The 20180-nt window shown below is 42.5% G+C and overlaps 1 protein-coding gene across 1 annotated transcript in view; it reads left to right on the forward strand.

Annotated features, from left to right (window-relative positions):
• The first annotated feature begins 608 nt into the window (after positions 1-608).
• The window catches only part of LOC148435782 (ranBP-type and C3HC4-type zinc finger-containing protein 1-like), a 127168-nt gene continuing 107596 nt past the window's right edge, over positions 609-20180 (forward strand). Inside the window, exons 1-3 of the mRNA XM_088465565.1 lie at positions 609-866; positions 1552-1726; positions 18011-18130. Coding sequence (XP_088321691.1) covers positions 705-866; positions 1552-1726; positions 18011-18130 — 457 coding nt within the window. The 5' untranslated portion in view covers positions 609-704. The remainder of the gene's footprint in view (positions 867-1551; positions 1727-18010; positions 18131-20180) is intronic.

The following is a 20180-nucleotide window of genomic DNA, read 5'->3' on the forward strand; positions in this document are numbered from 1 at the left end:
TCAGTGACGGGGGCCCCCATACACTGTATGTCAGTGAGAGAGGGGCCCCATACAGTATAGATCAATGACAGAGGGCCCCCCAAACAGTGTATAGGTCAGTGACGGGGGCCCCCATACACTGTATGTCAGTGAGAGAGGGGCCCCATACAGTATAGATCAATGACAGAGGGCCCCCCAAACAGTGTATAGGTCAGTGACGGGGGCCCCCATACACTGTATGTCAGTGAGAGAGGGGCCCCATACAGTATAGATCAATGACAGAGGGCCCCCCAAACAGTGTATAGGTCAGTGACGGGGGCCCCCATACACTGTATGTCAGTGAGAGAGGGGCCCCATACAGTATAGATCAATGACAGAGGGCCCCCCAAACAGTGTATAGGTCAGTGACGGGGGGCCCCATACAGTGTATAAGCCAGTGAGAGAGGGGCCCCATACAGTATAAGTCAGTGAGAGAGGGGCCCCATACAGTATAAGTCAGTGAGAGAGGGGCCCCATACAGTATAAGTCAGTGAGAGAGGGGCCCCATACAGTATAAGTCAGTGAGAGAGGGGCCCCACACAGTGTATAGTGGGAGAGGGGCACATAGGACAGGGTGCAGTTATCACAGGAGCCACCAGGGGCCGCCATGGAGCCGGAGTTACCAGACCAATACCAGGAAGTGACAGGCGCAGGGAGGCCGCTGTCTGACCCCCCGCCGGGGTAACATGGCGATGCCCACCGTCCTAGTGTCGGTCCGGGCCAGCCGGGAGGTAGCGGGGAGCGGCCGGGACAACGTGCAGCTGCAGCTGAGTATGGAGACCGAAAGCGCCGGGGACTTCCGCCTGTCCGTGCTGAGGAGCGAGGGAGCCCGGGCTGCAGGAGGCACGGTGAGGAGGGGGCCCGGGACCTGGGGGGCACTGCGAGAGGATCAATACTGCTCCTGCCACCGGCTTCACCTCTGACTCCTGCCCCAGCACTACCCCTGTCACCTGCCCCTGTCACCTGCCCCAGCGCTGCCCCTGTCACCTGCCCCAGCGCTGCCCCTGTCACCTGCCCCAGCGCTGCCACCTGTCACCTGCCCCAGCGCTGTCACCTGCCCCAGCGCTGCCACCTGTCACCTGCCCCAGCGCTGCCACCTGTCACCTGCCCCAGCGCTGCCACCTGTCACCTGCCCCTGTCACCTGCCCCTGTCACCTGCCCCTGTCACCTGCCACCTGTCACCTGCCCCTGTCACCTGCCCCTGTCACCTGTGTGGGGAGTGACGGGATTACTGGCGCTATCCTCCTGCGCAGCCGTATTACAGGGTCACCTGAAAGAGGTTCCACTGCCAGATCAGACGATCTCCGTAACCGCCGATCTCGCAGCTCGGTCGGTGATGGGAGAATGTGAATTGTGTCTTATATTTTGGGGACACCTGATGTAGTGCTGGTGATCATTTATTGATCTGTTTGGGATTAGTTCCATTTGTTCTTTTACATGTAATAAATAGATTGGCCTAATAATTGTATACAGAGAGGAGAGACCTGTGCGGGTCATACAGTGCTCATTATGTCGGACTGTCTTGTTCTGCAGGTGGTCGGGGACTTTAAGCTGAGAGATCTCTCCTATGAGCTGAAGAACTGCAGATGCCACGAGTTATCCGTCCTGGGGAACCCTGGCGGCGCGATGACCTTTCACTTTGATGACGAGCGAGAAGCCCAGAAATGGTGGACCGTGGTGAGCAGCTCGCTCCGAGAAGCCAGAAAAGGTGGGTGTCATGACCTCTGCACCGCAACCCTTATAGACGTGGAACGTTCCTCTACTAATGTGCTTAACCTGGCGACACTGGGGCTCATATCCATATTGAGAGCCTTTGCGTCCAACTTCGCCACCGTGTGCAAAGTTGCAGAAATCACAAGTTGCGTGTAGGCCAGCAGCAATCGCACATACGCCAGGTTTGTCTCGCATACATCACATACACTTACACCCACATTTATACAGAGTTTGTTTTGTTAGTAAAATACACATTTGCAGTTTGGCCTAAATCAAACAAAAGGAACCTCCCACATGCAGCCCGCGGAACGCGCGTCTCTCGTGTGCGGAAAAGAAACATCTTATAGGCGTGAGTAATGAAGAAAGCACCTTCCGACCTCAGCCTTGATCGTGCAATCAGGCAATCAGAAGCTGGCGACCATCACCATTGGCGGGTATCTGCACCCTCTCTCAGACACCCACGTACGATGCGGCTACTGACAGGAATATATGCGTCGGCGTGCCGCTCTTTGTCTGTTCTCAGTTACGTCTACATGCCCGTACTGTACTCGTCCGATGCTCCCTCCCCCCGTCCTATTCCTCTAGTCACAAACGGGTGCTAATGTCAGGTTTCAGCAGCGCTGTCTGTGCGTGCCGCCTGTTTTCTTGCATATTTTACGCTGTGCAGAGCAGCATACGCACATCTTCAAGGCAGCCCCAAATGTCAGACTTCACCTGCTATCATTTCTAACACTTTGTATGTATGTATTATTATCCTTTATTTATATGGCGTCATAAGGTTTCCGCAGCGCCTTACAAAGTACATAAACAAATGAGAACACAAGGAAAACGGTTATATCAGTACAAACAATGCAGGACAGATACACGATTTATACATTACTGAATGACACTTAGATAAGCAGCATGGTGTCAGCAACCAAGGGTTAGGTGCTGTTTTACATTAAAGTAGGAGTAAGTGAGGGAGAAGCAGATGAGGGAAGAGGGCCCTGCTTGTGAGAGCTTACATTCTAAAGGGGAGGGGGCAGACAGACAGAGGTGACACAGAGGGGCTGGATTGTGAGGAAGGAACATGGAGTAGTGGGTTAGGATGAGCGCTGGAAAGCTTTGAGGAAGAAAGGGGTCTTGAGAGCCCATTTGAAGATTAGGAGCCAAGAAGCAAAGTTAACATGGAATTTTGAGTTAAGGCCAGGGGGACGAGGAAGGGCGGCTACTCGAGGAAGATGGAAAAGGCGACTGATATGAGCATTGAATGCAGATAAGGAAGTGGAGAGTTTAGAAGGTAAGAGTTGGTGGCAGTGACCAGATGATAGAAGCACCCCAACACTGTGACAACCTCCAGGCCAGGGAGTGTGAAAGAATGTGAGGCCCCCAAAGGAGATCGCTGCAGGAGAAGTGGTGTCAGATGGGTAAGTCCAGGATTTGGTGATGGCTAGCAGATAGAAGGAGTCGAATATGAAGCCGTAATGGACAGGGACCAGTTGATTTATAGACAGGACTGGCTTTCCAGAGAAGGCAGGAGAGGGGGACGGAGGGCCTAATGCAGACCCGCTCGCGAGCACTGAGCGCTCGCAAGCGGGTCGATGTTGGCCAAGTGCGCATGCGTACGACGGAGGCGGCTCTCCATCTTTTTGGCCGCTCGCTATAGCTGTGGGTGGTCACCCACAGCTAAGCGAGCGGCCAGGAGGCCGCTTTAAAAACTTAAGAGGGACAGCCCTGATTCAGAGCGAGCGCTCTGAATCAGGGCCAGAGTTGGGAGGAGAGAGGAGGAGATTGTTAGGGTTGCTGTATTCTCACAGATGAGAAGCTGTTAAACAATGGTAGAGATACATTGATAGTGGTATAGGAATAATATAAACAGTGTAGGGTCAAAAAAACATACATTCAAAAATGAAAATGCAGCAATCCACCTGGTAGTTGTTTGCAATGCTGAAGCAGGGTGTTGGCAATAGGTGTGTTCAGGTTATAATGACAGCTTGTGGCTGAGCTGCAGGGCATCCAGAAGCTCAGAAATTCCCTTTCAATTGGTAAAGAGTTATTTTTAAATATTGTCCTGATGTCTTCCTCCTGTTTAACTCCTGTTGAATGGTGCGCACACACGTAACAACGATTCTGTAGCAACGATTTTCTGTCAGATTTTCCCTTGAAAAAGTGAACGATTTTTTGAAGTGTAATGAACGATTTTTACAACAATGAACGAAAAATGTTCCTTCCCTTAATGAAAATCGTTATGTTGGACAGTCTGAAATGGACGATGAACGATAATTACAAACGGGAGCGCGTTTGAACGATTATCGTTCATCGTTATAACTCAGAAACCGATTTTTTTTTTAACGATAATGACGTTAATGACAAATCGTTCAAAATATCGTTACGTGTGTATGCACTTCAACTCTTTAAATTATGCTGTGCATATAATACCACTTAGAAAAAAACCACTTTGAAATAACAGGCCTGCAGCCTGTAACTAAAGCTGGGCACACACGTAAAGATTATCTGTCCAACCAGCCAAAATAGGTGATTGGTTGGAATGAGAATCTGGTAACGTATGGGAGTAACTGATGATCAGCAATTTGCTCCTAAACGCCAGAAAACAGATGAAAATGACGTCAGACAAGTTTGTTAAATGTTTGATCTAAACAATTTGTTCAAACAACAGTTTTTGTCCATTTTCCGGCGTTTGGGAGCAAATTGCTGATCATCAGTTACTCCCATACGTTACCAGATTCTCATTCCAACCCATCAGCTAGTTGGATGGTTGGACAGAAAATCTTGACGTATGTAATGTATGCACCTTTACTTGGTATATAGTGAAGCATACATGTGTAGTCACTGATTACACCCCTCCCCCCAATAACCTCACTCATACCAGATACAAGTCATAAAATTCTAATACAAACAAACAGCCCCTATGTATCTAGGAGTTATTATATAGTTATATTACCTATAAGATCAGTATAATCATACAGCACTGGTATTTCTATATCAGATGACTGGTGACAATACATTACCTATAAGATCAGTATATACATACAGCACTGGTATTTCTATATCAGATGACTGGTGACAATATATTACCTATAAGATCAGTATATACATACAGCACTGGTATTTCTATATCAGATGACTGGTGACAATATATTACCTATAAGATCAGTATATACATACAGCACTGGTATTTCTATATCAGATGACTGGTGACAATATATTACCTATAAGATCAGTATATACATACAGCACTGGTATTCCTATATCAGATGACTGGTGACAATACATTACCTATAAGATCAGTATATATATACAGCACTGGTATTTCTATATCAGATGACTGGTGACAATATATTACCTATAAGATCAGTATATACATACAGCACTGGTATTTCTATATCAGATGACTGGTGACAATATATTACCTATAAGATCAGTATATACATACAGCACTGGTATTTCTATATCAGATGACTGGTGACAATACATTACCTATAAGATCAGTATATACATACAGCACTGGTATTTCTATATCAGATGACTGGTGACAATACATTACCTATAAGATCAGTATATACATACAGCACTGGTATTTCTATATCAGATGACTGGTGACAATACATTACCTATAAGATCAGTATATACATACAGCACTGGTATTTCTATATCAGATGACTGGTGACAATACATTACCTATAAGATCAGTATATACATACAGCACTGGTATTTCTATATCAGATGACTGGTGACAATACATTACCTATAAGATCAGTATATACATACAGCACTGGTATTCCTATATATCAGATGACTGGTGACAATACATTACCTATAAGATCAGTATATACATACAGCACTGGTATTTCTATATCAGATGACTGGTGACAATATATTACCTATAAGATCAGTATATACATACAGCACTGGTATTTCTATATCAGATGCCTGGTGACAATATATTACCTATAAGATCAGTATATACATACAGCACTGGTATTTCTATATCAGATGACTGGTGACAATACATTACCTATAAGATCAGTATATATATATACAGCACTGGTATTTCTATATCAGATGACTGGTGACAATATATTACCTATAAGATCAGTATATATATATACAGCACTGGTATTTCTATATCAGATGACTGGTGACAATATATTACCTATAAGATCAGTATATACATACAGCACTGGTATTTCTATATCAGATGACTGGTGACAATATATTACCTATAAGATCAGTATATACATACAGCACTGGTATTTCTATATCAGATGACTGGTGACAATATATTACCTATAAGATCAGTATATACATACAGCACTGGTATTCCTATATCAGATGACTGGTGACAATATATTACCTATAAGATCAGTATATACATACAGCACTGGTATTCCTATATCAGATGACTGGTGACAATATATTACCTATAAGATCAGTATATACATACAGCACTGGTATTCCTATATCAGATGACTGGTGACAATATATTACCTATAAGATCAGTATATACATACAGCACTGGTATTTCTATATCAGATGACTGGTGATAATATATTACCTATAAGATCAGTATATACATACAGCACTGGTATTTCTATATCAGATGACTGGTGACAATACATTACCTATAAGATCAGTATATATATACAGCACTGGTATTTCTATATCAGATGACTGGTGACAATACATTACCTATAAGATCAGTATATACATACAGCACTGGTATTCCTATATCAGATGACTGGTGACAATACATTACCTATAAGATCAGTATATACATACAGCACTGGTATTTCTATATATCAGATGACTGGTGACAATATATTACCTATAAGATCAGTATATACATACAGCACTGGTATTTCTATATATCAGATGACTGGTGACAATATATTACCTATAAGATCAGTATATACATACAGCACTGGTATTCCTATATCAGATGACTGGTGACAATATATTACCTATAAGATCAGTATATACATACAGCACTGGTATTCCTATATCAGATGACTGGTGACAATATATTACCTATAAGATCAGTATATACATACAGCACTGGTATTTCTATATCAGATGACTGGTGACAATACATTACCTATAAGATCAGTATATACATACAGCACTGGTATTTCTATATCAGATGACTGGTGATAATACATTACCTATAAGATCAGTATATACATACAGCACTGGTATTTCTATATCAGATGACTGGTGACAATATATTACCTATAAGATCAGTATATACATACAGCACTGGTATTTCTATATCAGATGACTGGTGACAATATATTACCTATAAGATCAGTATATACATACAGCACTGGTATTTCTATATCAGATGACTGGTGACAATACATTACCTATAAGATCAGTATATACATACAGCACTGGTATTTCTATATCAGATGACTGGTGATAATACATTACCTATAAGATCAGTATATACATACAGCACTGGTATTTCTATATCAGATGACTGGTGACAATATATTACCTATAAGATCAGTATATACATACAGCACTGGTATTTCTATATCAGATGACTGGTGACAATATATTACCTATAAGATCAGTATATACATACAGCACTGGTATTTCTATATCAGATGACTGGTGACAATACATTACCTATAAGATCAGTATATACATACAGCACTGGTATTTCTATATCAGATGACTGGTGACAATACATTACCTATAAGATCAGTATATACATACAGCACTGGTATTTCTATATCAGATGACTGGTGACAATACATTACCTATAAGATCAGTATATACATACAGCACTGGTATTTCTATATCAGATGACTGGTGACAATATATTACCTATAAGATCAGTATATACATACAGCACTGGTATTTCTATATCAGATGACTGGTGACAATATATTACCTATAAGATCAGTATATACATACAGCACTGGTATTTCTATATATCAGATGACTGGTGACAATATATTACCTATAAGATCAGTATATACATACAGCACTGGTATTTCTATATCAGATGACTGGTGACAATACATTACCTATAAGATCAGTATATACATACAGCACTGGTATTTCTATATCAGATGACTGGTGACAATACATTACCTATAAGATCAGTATATACATACAGCACTGGTATTTCTATATCAGATGACTGGTGACAATATATTACCTATAAGATCAGTATATACATACAGCACTGGTATTTCTATATCAGATGACTGGTGACAATACATTACCTATAAGATCAGTATATACATACAGCACTGGTATTTCTATATCAGATGACTGGTGACAATACATTACCTATAAGATCAGTATATACATACAGCACTGGTATTTCTATATCAGATGACTGGTGACAATACATTACCTATAAGATCAGTATATACATACAGCACTGGTATTTCTATATCAGATGACTGGTGACAATACATTACCTATAAGATCAGTATATACATACAGCACTGGTATTTCTATATCAGATGACTGGTGACAATACATTACCTATAAGATCAGTATATACATACAGCACTGGTATTTCTATATCAGATGACTGGTGACAATATATTACCTATAAGATCAGTATATACATACAGCACTGGTATTTCTATATCAGATGACTGGTGACAATATATTACCTATAAGATCAGTATATACATACAGCACTGGTATTTCTATATCAGATGACTGGTGACAATATATTACCTATAAGATCAGTATATACATACAGCACTGGTATTTCTATATCAGATGACTGGTGACAATATATTACCTATAAGATCAGTATATACATACAGCACTGGTATTTCTATATCAGATGACTGGTGACAATATATTACCTATAAGATCAGTATATACATACAGCACTGGTATTCCTATATCAGATGACTGGTGACAATATATTACCTATAAGATCAGTATATACATACAGCACTGGTATTTCTATATCAGATGACTGGTGACAATATATTACCTATAAGATCAGTATATACATACAGCACTGGTATTCCTATATCAGATGACTGGTGACAATATATTACCTATAAGATCAGTATATACATACAGCACTGGTATTTCTATATCAGATGACTGGTGACAATATATTACCTATAAGATCAGTATATACATACAGCACTGGTATTCCTATATCAGATGACTGGTGACAATATATTACCTATAAGATCAGTATATACATACAGCACTGGTATTTCTATATCAGATGACTGGTGACAATATATTACCTATAAGATCAGTATATACATACAGCACTGGTATTTCTATATCAGATGACTGGTGACAATATATTACCTATAAGATCAGTATATACATACAGCACTGGTATTTCTATATCAGATGACTGGTGATAATATATTACCTATAAGATCAGTATATATATACAGCACTGGTATTTCTATATCAGATGACTGGTGACAATATATTACCTATAAGATCAGTATATACATACAGCACTGGTATTCCTATATCAGATGACTGGTGACAATACATTACCTATAAGATCAGTATATACATACAGCACTGGTATTTCTATATCAGATGACTGGTGACAATACATTACCTATAAGATCAGTATATACATACAGCACTGGTATTTCTATATCAGATGACTGGTGACAATACATTACCTATAAGATCAGTATATACATACAGCACTGGTATTTCTATATCAGATGCCTGGTGACAATACATTACCTATAAGATCAGTATATACATACAGCACTGGTATTCCTATATCAGATGACTGGTGACAATATATTACCTATAAGATCAGTATATACATACAGCACTGGTATTTCTATATCAGATGACTGGTGACAATACATTACCTATAAGATCAGTATATACATACAGCACTGGTATTCCTATATCAGATGACTGGTGACAATATATTACCTATAAGATCAGTATATATATATACAGCACTGGTATTTCTATATCAGATGACTGGTGACAATACATTACCTATAAGATCAGTATATACATACAGCACTGGTATTCCTATATATCGGATGACTGGTGACAATACATTACCTATAAGATCAGTATATACATACAGCACTGGTATTTCTATATCAGATGACTGGTGACAATATATTACCTATAAGATCAGTATATACATACAGCACTGGTATTTCTATATCAGATGACTGGTGACAATACATTACCTATAAGATCAGTATATACATACAGCACTGGTATTTCTATATCGGATGACTGGTGACAATACATTACCTATAAGATCAGTATATATATACAGCACTGGTATTTCTATATCAGATGACTGGTGACAATACATTACCTATAAGATCAGTATATACATACAGCACTGGTATTTCTATATCGGATGACTGGTGACAATACATTACCTATAAGATCAGTATATACATACAGCACTGGTATTTCTATATCAGATGACTGGTGACAATATATTACCTATAAGATCAGTATATACATACAGCACTGGTATTTCTATATCAGATGACTGGTGACAATACATTACCTATAAGATCAGTATATACATACAGCACTGGTATTTCTATATCAGATGACTGGTGACAATACATTACCTATAAGATCAGTATATATATACAGCACTGGTATTTCTATATCAGATGACTGGTGACAATACATTACCTATAAGATCAGTATATACATACAGCACTGGTATTTCTATATCAGATGACTGGTGACAATACATTACCTATAAGATCAGTATATACATACAGCACTGGTATTCCTATATCAGATGACTGGTGACAATATATTACCTATAAGATCAGTATATACATACAGCACTGGTATTTCTATATCAGATGACTGGTGACAATACATTACCTATAAGATCAGTATATACATACAGCACTGGTATTTCTATATCAGATGACTGGTGACAATACATTACCTATAAGATCAGTATATACATACAGCACTGGTATTTCTATATCAGATGACTGGTGACAATATATTACCTATAAGATCAGTATATACATACAGCACTGGTATTTCTATATCAGATGACTGGTGACAATACATTACCTATAAGATCAGTATATACATACAGCACTGGTATTCCTATATATCAGATGACTGGTGACAATACATTACCTATAAGATCAGTATATACATACAGCACTGGTATTTCTATATCAGATGACTGGTGACAATACATTACCTATAAGATCAGTATATACATACAGCACTGGTATTCCTATATATCAGATGACTGGTGACAATATATTACCTATAAGATCAGTATATACATACAGCACTGGTATTTCTATATCAGATGACTGGTGACAATATATTACCTATAAGATCAGTATATACATACAGCACTGGTATTTCTATATCAGATGACTGGTGACAATATATTACCTATAAGATCAGTATATACATACAGCACTGGTATTTCTATATCAGATGACTGGTGACAATACATTACCTATAAGATCAGTATATACATACAGCACTGGTATTTCTATATCAGATGACTGGTGACAATACATTACCTATAAGATCAGTATATACATACAGCACTGGTATTTCTATATCAGATGACTGGTGACAATATATTACCTATAAGATCAGTATATACATACAGCACTGGTATTTCTATATCAGATGACTGGTGACAATACATTACCTATAAGATCAGTATATACATACAGCACTGGTATTCCTATATATCAGATGACTGGTGACAATACATTACCTATAAGATCAGTATATACATACAGCACTGGTATTTCTATATCAGATGACTGGTGACAATACATTACCTATAAGATCAGTATATACATACAGCACTGGTATTCCTATATATCAGATGACTGGTGACAATATATTACCTATAAGATCAGTATATACATACAGCACTGGTATTTCTATATCAGATGACTGGTGACAATATATTACCTATAAGATCAGTATATACATACAGCACTGGTATTTCTATATCAGATGACTGGTGACAATATATTACCTATAAGATCAGTATATACATACAGCACTGGTATTTCTATATCAGATGACTGGTCCCAATATATTACCTATAAGATCAGTATATACATACAGCACTGGTATTTCTATATCAGATGACTGGTGACAATACATTACCTATAAGATCAGTATATACATACAGCACTGGTATTTCTATATCAGATGACTGGTGACAATACATTACCTATAAGATCAGTATATACATACAGCACTGGTATTTCTATATCAGATGACTGGTGACAATATATTACCTATAAGATCAGTATATACATACAGCACTGGTATTTCTATATCAGATGACTGGTGACAATACATTACCTATAAGTTCAGTATATACATACAGCACTGGTATTTCTATATCAGATGACTGGTGACAATACATTACCTATAAGATCAGTATATACATACAGCACTGGTATTTCTATATCAGATGACTGGTGACAATATATTACCTATAAGATCAGTATATACATACAGCACTGGTATTTCTATATCAGATGACTGGTGACAATATATTACCTATAAGATCAGTATATACATACAGCACTGGTATTTCTATATCAGATGACTGGTGACAATACATTACCTATAAGATCAGTATATACATACAGCACTGGTATTTCTATATCAGATGACTGGTGACAATACATTACCTATAAGATCAGTATATACATACAGCACTGGTATTTCTATATCAGATGACTGGTGACAATATATTACCTATAAGATCAGTATATACATACAGCACTGGTATTTCTATATCAGATGACTGGTGACAATACATTACCTATAAGATCAGTATATACATACAGCACTGGTATTTCTATATCGGATGACTGGTGACAATATATTACCTATAAGATCAGTATATACATACAGCACTGGTATTTCTATATCAGATGACTGGTGACAATACATTACCTATAAGATCAGTATATACATACAGCACTGGTATTTCTATATCAGATGACTGGTGACAATACATTACCTATAAGATCAGTATATACATACAGCACTGGTATTTCTATATCAGATGACTGGTGACAATACATTACCTATAAGATCAGTATATACATACAGCACTGGTATTCCTATATCAGATGACTGGTGACAATACATTACCTATAAGATCAGTATATATATACAGCACTGGTATTTCTATATCAGATGACTGGGGACAATACATTACCTATAAGATCAGTATATACATACAGCACTGGTATTTCTATATCAGATGACTGGTGACAATACATTACCTATAAGATCAGTATATACATACAGCACTGGTATTTCTATATCAGATGACTGGTGACAATACATTACCTATAAGATCAGTATATACATACAGCACTGGTATTTCTATATCAGATGACTGGTGACAATATATTACCTATAAGATCAGTATATACATACAGCACTGGTATTTCTACTTCAGGGTCCATAGGGGGTCCACAGGGTGACCTTGGGTATAGCTGGATCTGGATCCACGGGCACCACGCACTTAAAGCTTTCACTGCTCCCAGGATGCACTTGGGTCCGTCCTCCTCTATACCCCGCCCCCGAGCCACAGGCTCCTCAGTTTTAGTTGGTGCCCGGCCGGAGTCGGGTCATCCTGACGCGGTGTGGCCGATTAGCAGGCCCTAAGCTTTATTTTTATTTTTTAAAAGAAGAATTTATTTATTTATTTTTGCTTCTTCAGAGCGGCAGCATCAGACTGTCCATCTGGACGTCCACGCTGCCGCTCCAACAGCCCCGCTGGCGCTGCAACGCCAGTACTGATCTGGGGACCCAGCGGGACCCCGGAGTCAGTACTAGCGTGGCTCAGGGACCTCCCACAGACTGCTGCCGGAATCACGGGACCTGGTAAGCCGCGTGCTGCGCATCGCGCTGCGCGCGGGGGATACAAATGCAGTCTTTAGCCGCCGGTCTCTGGGGACAGACTGGCGGCGCTAGTAGCGGTGGCGGGCTCCCCCTTCACTGGCATACCCCGTCTGACCGCTGGACCACCAGGGTATAATTGCTGGAGGGGAACCAGCGTCCATGGGGTTAATTGCTAGCCAGGGGAGGCAGCCTTCCCTGGTTTAGCGGCTCCTCCCCTCAGCCCAGCGCGCCTTCTCTCATGCGTGCTGGTGTCGCTGGGCTGTTCCTGCCTCGGCCACTCCTCCTCAGAGCATCTTCTCAGTGACAAACGCAGATCTCACAGGCGGTGCACTGGTCCCCCTGCGTACCTCTCCCCTGCAAAAGGACCGTGTTCGCAGCGCTATAGCCCTCCCAGACACTGAATCTGGGAGGGTGATTGTAGCGGAAGGTGCAGTGAGTATAACTTCTCTGCATGGTATGTGACTATTGCTAGTGCTGTGCTTATTTCTACTTACTGTCAGCTTATACCTATCCCTTTCCTTCTCCTACGGCCCGCAGGTGCGTGGGGGAGGGGTATTTTTTTTTTTTCTGTGTACCTCACTTATATAAATCGAAGTATTTGTGAGGTCCGTCACATATAGCGGTGTGCTACACAGTACCATATTGTGGGCTGTTTGTGTTGCATACGTGGGAGTGCGCAGGTGTTATACGCCTTACCTCTTTTCGGTGATATATTTTATTGCAAAGTTTTTGTGTCATGTCTGATGAGGAGAATGAGCTCTCCGAGGCTCCTGTGTTGTTTTCCTGCCAGCACTGTTCGGCAGGGGTTGATGGGGTGGATTTGTCTCAGGACGGTCTGTGCGGGCGGTGCTAGCTGGTACCTGGTCCCTCTAAACCCCCGGTGGCGCAGGATCCTCCGTGGGCGATGTTTTCACAAGTGCTGGCGTCAATCGCGGACCGTCTCGCGGTCCCTTCTAGGGCGTTGCCCCAGCATACCATCCCCCATTCCCCGGGTGTTACGCATTTATTGCAGTCTCCCCCCGGGTCTCAGACTGTGAGTCCTTATTCGGGATTGCCTGTGTACGTGCAGTCTCCCAATGTGACGCAGCAGTCCATGGTACCCTTTCAGGGGTATCCTCAGGCGGTACCCCCTCCCTGGATGGATGTCCTTTCCAGCTCTGTTCAGAGCCTGGCGGCCTCGTCATCGGCTTTTCAGTCTATGTTACACAGTGATTTGCCCCCAAAGGCGTCCAAGCGACCCGTTCCGGCTTCACTGGCAGCGCAGTTCACAGACATTGACGTGTCTTCGGATGACGGAGAGGTTCATGAGGACTCTGACTCGAATGCCGGGGCCCAGGAGGTGGAGGCTAAGTCCTCCATTAATGTGCCGGCATTGGTTAGGTCGGTGCGGGCCATCCTTCATATAGAGGAGGATGTGCCGGCTCCCAGGTCGAAGTATCCTAATTTTAAAAAGGCCAAAGTAGCTTCGACTGTTTTTCCCCTGTCCGACCAGTTGACGGATCATATGGCGGGGGCCTGGCAGTTGCCCAGCAAGAGATTCCAACCACAGAAACGGTTGGCATCCAACTATCCTTTTCCTGAGGCTCATTGCAGGAAATGGGAAATTCCGCCTGTGGTGGATTCCCATGTCACCCGCTTGATGAAAAGCGCTACTTTGCCCTTACCGTCTATCTCCTCCCTGAAGGATCCCACGGACAGGAAAGTGGAGACTTGTTTAAAGTCTATCTACTCTCTCCCCGGGGCAGTGGCCCGTCCGTCCATGGCCATCTCTTGGGTGGCTAAGGCCATCGAGAGCTGGGCCAACGCTTTAGAGGATACCTTTCCGGATGATGCTCCAGATATCCAGAGAGCGTTGATAGGACAAATGAAAGATGCGGCTTCCTATATTGGGGAAGCATTGTTGGATGCAAGCCTGATGACCTCTAGGGTGTCGACTGCAGCTGTGTCGGCGCGTCGGTCCTTGTGGCTGCGGTCCTGGAGAGCTGACGCAGACTCCAAAAAGGGCCTGGAGGCTTTACCTTTTATTTACCTGCTATTTGGTCCAGACTTGGACAAAATAGTGGATACTCTGGCTAAGTCTAAATCAGCCTTCCTCCCTTCGGCTTCAGCACCTACCAAGGTGCGGAGTTCCGCCTTTCGGTCCTTTCGGGTTCAGGGCAAGGCCAAAGGTCAGTCCTTCCCAAGGCAATCGGCGGCCAAGGCCGCTTCTAAGCCCAAGAAGCAGGCCTGGAGTGCCTGGAGTGCCTGGCGCCCTTCTTCCAAGCAGGAGGATAAACCTTCTGCCTGATGGGACGGGCCTCCCTCTGGGGGACTCCAGGGTGGGAGGCCGACTTCTTCAATTTGCCCAGTGCTGGCACAATACCACCACGGATGCCTGGGTTCGAGAAGTGGTCTCCCAGGGGTACGCCCTGTCTTTTCGGTACAGACTGCCCCACCAGTTTTTCTGCACGAGTCCTTCTCAGGACAAAACCAAAGCTTTGCAGATTCGGGAAGCTGTAGAGTCCTTGCTGAAAGCAGGGGTCATTGTTCCATTGTTCCCGTTCCTCAATCACAACGGGGGGCGGGGTACTACTCTACTCATAGCCCTATCCTCAATTTGAAGTCTCTGAACAAATTCCTCAGAGTTCCCAAATTCAGGATGGAAATGTGTCTGTGTTATACGGTTACACACCAGTCTATGTGTTATACGGTTACACACCAGTCTATGTTATATATACGGTTACACACCAGTCTGTTATATATACGGTTACACACCAGTCTATGTGTTATACGGTTACACACCAGTCTATGTTATATATACGGTTACACACCAGTCTATGTTATATATACGGTTACACACCAGTCTGTTATATATACGGTTACACACCAGTCTATGTGATATATACGGTTACACACTCGGTCTTGGTGTTATACGGTTACACACTCAGTCTATGTGTTATACGGTTACACACCAGTCTATGTGTTATACGGTTACACACCAGTCTATGTTATATATACGGTTACACACCAGTCTATATGTTATACGGTTACACACTCGGTCTATGTGTTATACGGTTACACACTCGGTCTATGTGTTATACGGTTACACACTCGGTCTATGTGTTATACGGTTACACACTCGGTCTATGTGTTATACGGTTACACACTCGGTCTATGTGTTATACGGTTACACACTCGGTCTATGTGATATATACGGTTACACACTCGGTCTATGTGATATATACGGTTACACACTCGGTCTATGTGATATATACGGTTACACACTCAGTCTATGTGATATATACGGTTACACACTCGGTCTATGTGATATATACGGTTACACACTCAGTGGTGTGCCCTCACTGGCTGCCGCTCCTGAGCTTTCCAGGATCATGATAGATCTTCTATACTGTCCATGATGTCTGCAATTAATTGGACTTGATAAGACTTTTATTTGGGTTTGTTCGGTGCCACAATGTGTCTTACCCATATTCATATACATATTTTGTATCTGTTTAGCACCACATGCTCTCCTCTACTGGGCCGATATTCTGATATGTATTGTTGTATTCATTTTTATTGAAAATTGATTTATAAACTGTATTTTTTCAGCACACCTATGGGAACATTTATTGTTACTTTTTCATTATTTTATATCCTATTATTTGGTATGTACGCTGCACTGCTCTATACCCCCCATCCCACTACTGCCCTCTGCTGGTGACTTCTTTTCCTACCATGTCCCTAGTCACCGCAGGTGGAGCGCCTGGGTCACTCACTCCCCTGACAGTGGTAACTATGAGTGACCAGCGACGGGCAGCATTATTATACGTCCCCCTGATGTGAGGGGAAATGACTTGCAGTACCTGACGTATGAACCCCACCAGTGCTGCTGCAGTACCTGACGTATGTACTTGGTGTCTTGTATCCGTTTTTTATTCCTATTCCACTCTTCTGCCATTGGGCGTGCTAGGCTTGATGCAATGGTATAGAGCAGCGTTTCCCACACTCCCCCATTACAGTAAAGGCTATTTATGCTTGAGCACAGGTTACTTAATTAGCACCTTCAGTCTATTTTATTTAACTATCTGGGCTCAAGCATGGATGTCGTTAAAACCTGGAATGTAATGGCAGAGTTTGGGGAACTCTTGTATACAAGGTTTAATACAAATAAAGGCAATGAGAAAGCCCCCTGTAACTCTGTGAGAAGAAGCTGGGACCCCGGAATAGCAGAACCCCCGGGACTCTAGAACATACATAGCAGGTGGTAGTGCAGTGATTGGGAGATTACTCTGCTTTATATGAAGGAAATGATACTGTAGCTGCTAATTCTCCAGGACTCACTTATTTCTTTATATTTCATTGGAATGTTAGATTAATTATGTCTTTTGTCTTCCCTCAGCTGGGCTAAATCAGGGGCCAATTTTGGCAGCAAAGCCCCCATTACCCAATAAACCTCAGGTTGCACTGGATACCGCAGGAGCAGAACCTCTGATGACTCCCATAGACCTGTACACAAAAGGTAAGGTTCTCCTCTGCTTCTGCCTTGTGTATATACAGTATATAGAGAGTAAATTCATTCTATGCATCTCCTTAGGACCTGTGACCACACACCTGCCATACTGGTTCCCATTAGGTCACGTTGGTATGGTGGGCTTCGGCTGCTGGAGGTGGCCCATGTTTAGGGCAGTTTCAGGCTAGCCTGCTCTAGATTTGCCAACACGTGCCACGTATGTAACTGTTCTTTGTGCCCAGCTGGTATAAGACTAGGCGGAATGGCAAAGGGGCAGTAGAGGAGATTGCAGATTAGGAGGCTGGTGATATACTAGAGGAACAATAGAAAGTTATCTTACAGTCGATATACAAAGCGCTGGATGGTCGCTACAGATTTACCATCCGCATAAAGGGTTGGGTACAGAATGCCGACGGTCGGGATGCCAGCGATTAGATTACCAATAGCGGCATCCCGACCGCCAGAATCCTGAACCAATTAGGTAAGTGTCCTAACCCCGCCCCTTAACCCTAACCCTCCACCACCTTAGCCTAACCCTTACCCTCCCCACAGAGCCTATCCCTAACCCCCCCTACCCTAACCCTCCACCCCCTTAGCCTAACCCTTACCCTACCGCCAGAGCCTATCCCTAACCCCCCCTACCCTAACCCTCCACCCCCTTAGCCTAACCCTTACCCTACCCACAGAGCCTATCCCTAACCCCCCCAACCCTAACCCTCCATTCCTGTAGCCTTACCCTACCCACAGAGCCTATCCCTAACCCCCCTACCCTAAGCCTCCACCCCCTTAGCCTAACCCTTACCCTACCCACAGAGCCTATCCCTAACCCCCCAACTCTAACCCTACACCCCCTTAGCCTAACCCTTACCCTCCCCACAGAGCCTATCCCTAACCCCCCCAACCCTAACCCTCCACCCCCTAAGCCTTACCCTACCGCCAGAGCCTATCCCTAACCCTCCAACTCTAACCCTGCACCCCCTCAGCCTAACCCTTACCCTACCGCCAGACCCTATCCCTAACCCTCCCCCAACCCTCCACCCCTTAGCCTTACCCTACCGCCAGAGCCTATCCCTAACCCCCCCCAACCCTAACCCTCCACCCCCTAAGCCTTACCCTACCGCCAGAGCCTATACCTAACCCTCCCCCAAATACTTACCGTCGGGATGTCTACAGCCGGGATTCTGACTACTGTTTGGATTCTGCCCGCCGGCATCCCGACTACATCCCTGCGTAATACGAAGAGGTAGGGGCTCAAATATTGTTCGTTACTGGTTCATGGACCAACATCCAAAGAGCGCTAGTGTGATGCCAGCTGTGTGGCTGTGCCAGGAGGATGCCACATGTTATTTAAAGGTTTACTTGTAATGATGTTACAACCTGGATATAGAGAGATTTAAAGTGGCAATTGGTTTTAAGGCAAAAATTCACCTGATTTTTCAGTACAACTAATTGCTGCCATAAATCTAGTGTGTATATTGCCAGTACCAGCACATCGGAGCTTATTACATCTGGCCATAGATTGTCTCTCTCAGTGCCTGTTAAACCAGTTAGTGGATGTGTAAGTGTGTTATACTGGGAATAACTGAAGGACAGTGTACGTGTACTGTTATACTGGGAATAACTATAGGACAGTGTACGTGTACTGTGTTATACTGGGAATAACTGTAGGACAGTGTATGTGTACTGTGTTATACTGGGAATAACTATAGGACAGTGTACGTATACTGTGTTATACTGGGAATAACTGTAGGACAGTGTATGTGTACTGTGTTATACAGAGAATAACTATAGGACAGTGTACGTATACTGTGTTATACTGGGAATAACTGTAGGACAGTGTATGTGTACTGTGTTATACTGGGAATAACTATAGGACAGTGTACGTATACTGTGTTATACTGGGAATAACTATAGGACAGTGTACGTGTACTGTGTTATACTGGGAATACCTAATACCTATAGGACAGTGTACGTGTACTGTGTTATACCAGGGGATAACTATAGGACAGTGTACGTGTACTGTGTTATACTGGGGAATAACTGAAGGACAGTGTACGTG

This window comes from Taudactylus pleione, unplaced genomic scaffold (assembly GCF_031769625.1).
Source record: "Taudactylus pleione unplaced genomic scaffold, aTauple2 ptg001994l, whole genome shotgun sequence".
NCBI classification, from domain to species: Eukaryota; Metazoa; Chordata; class Amphibia; order Anura; family Myobatrachidae; genus Taudactylus; species Taudactylus pleione.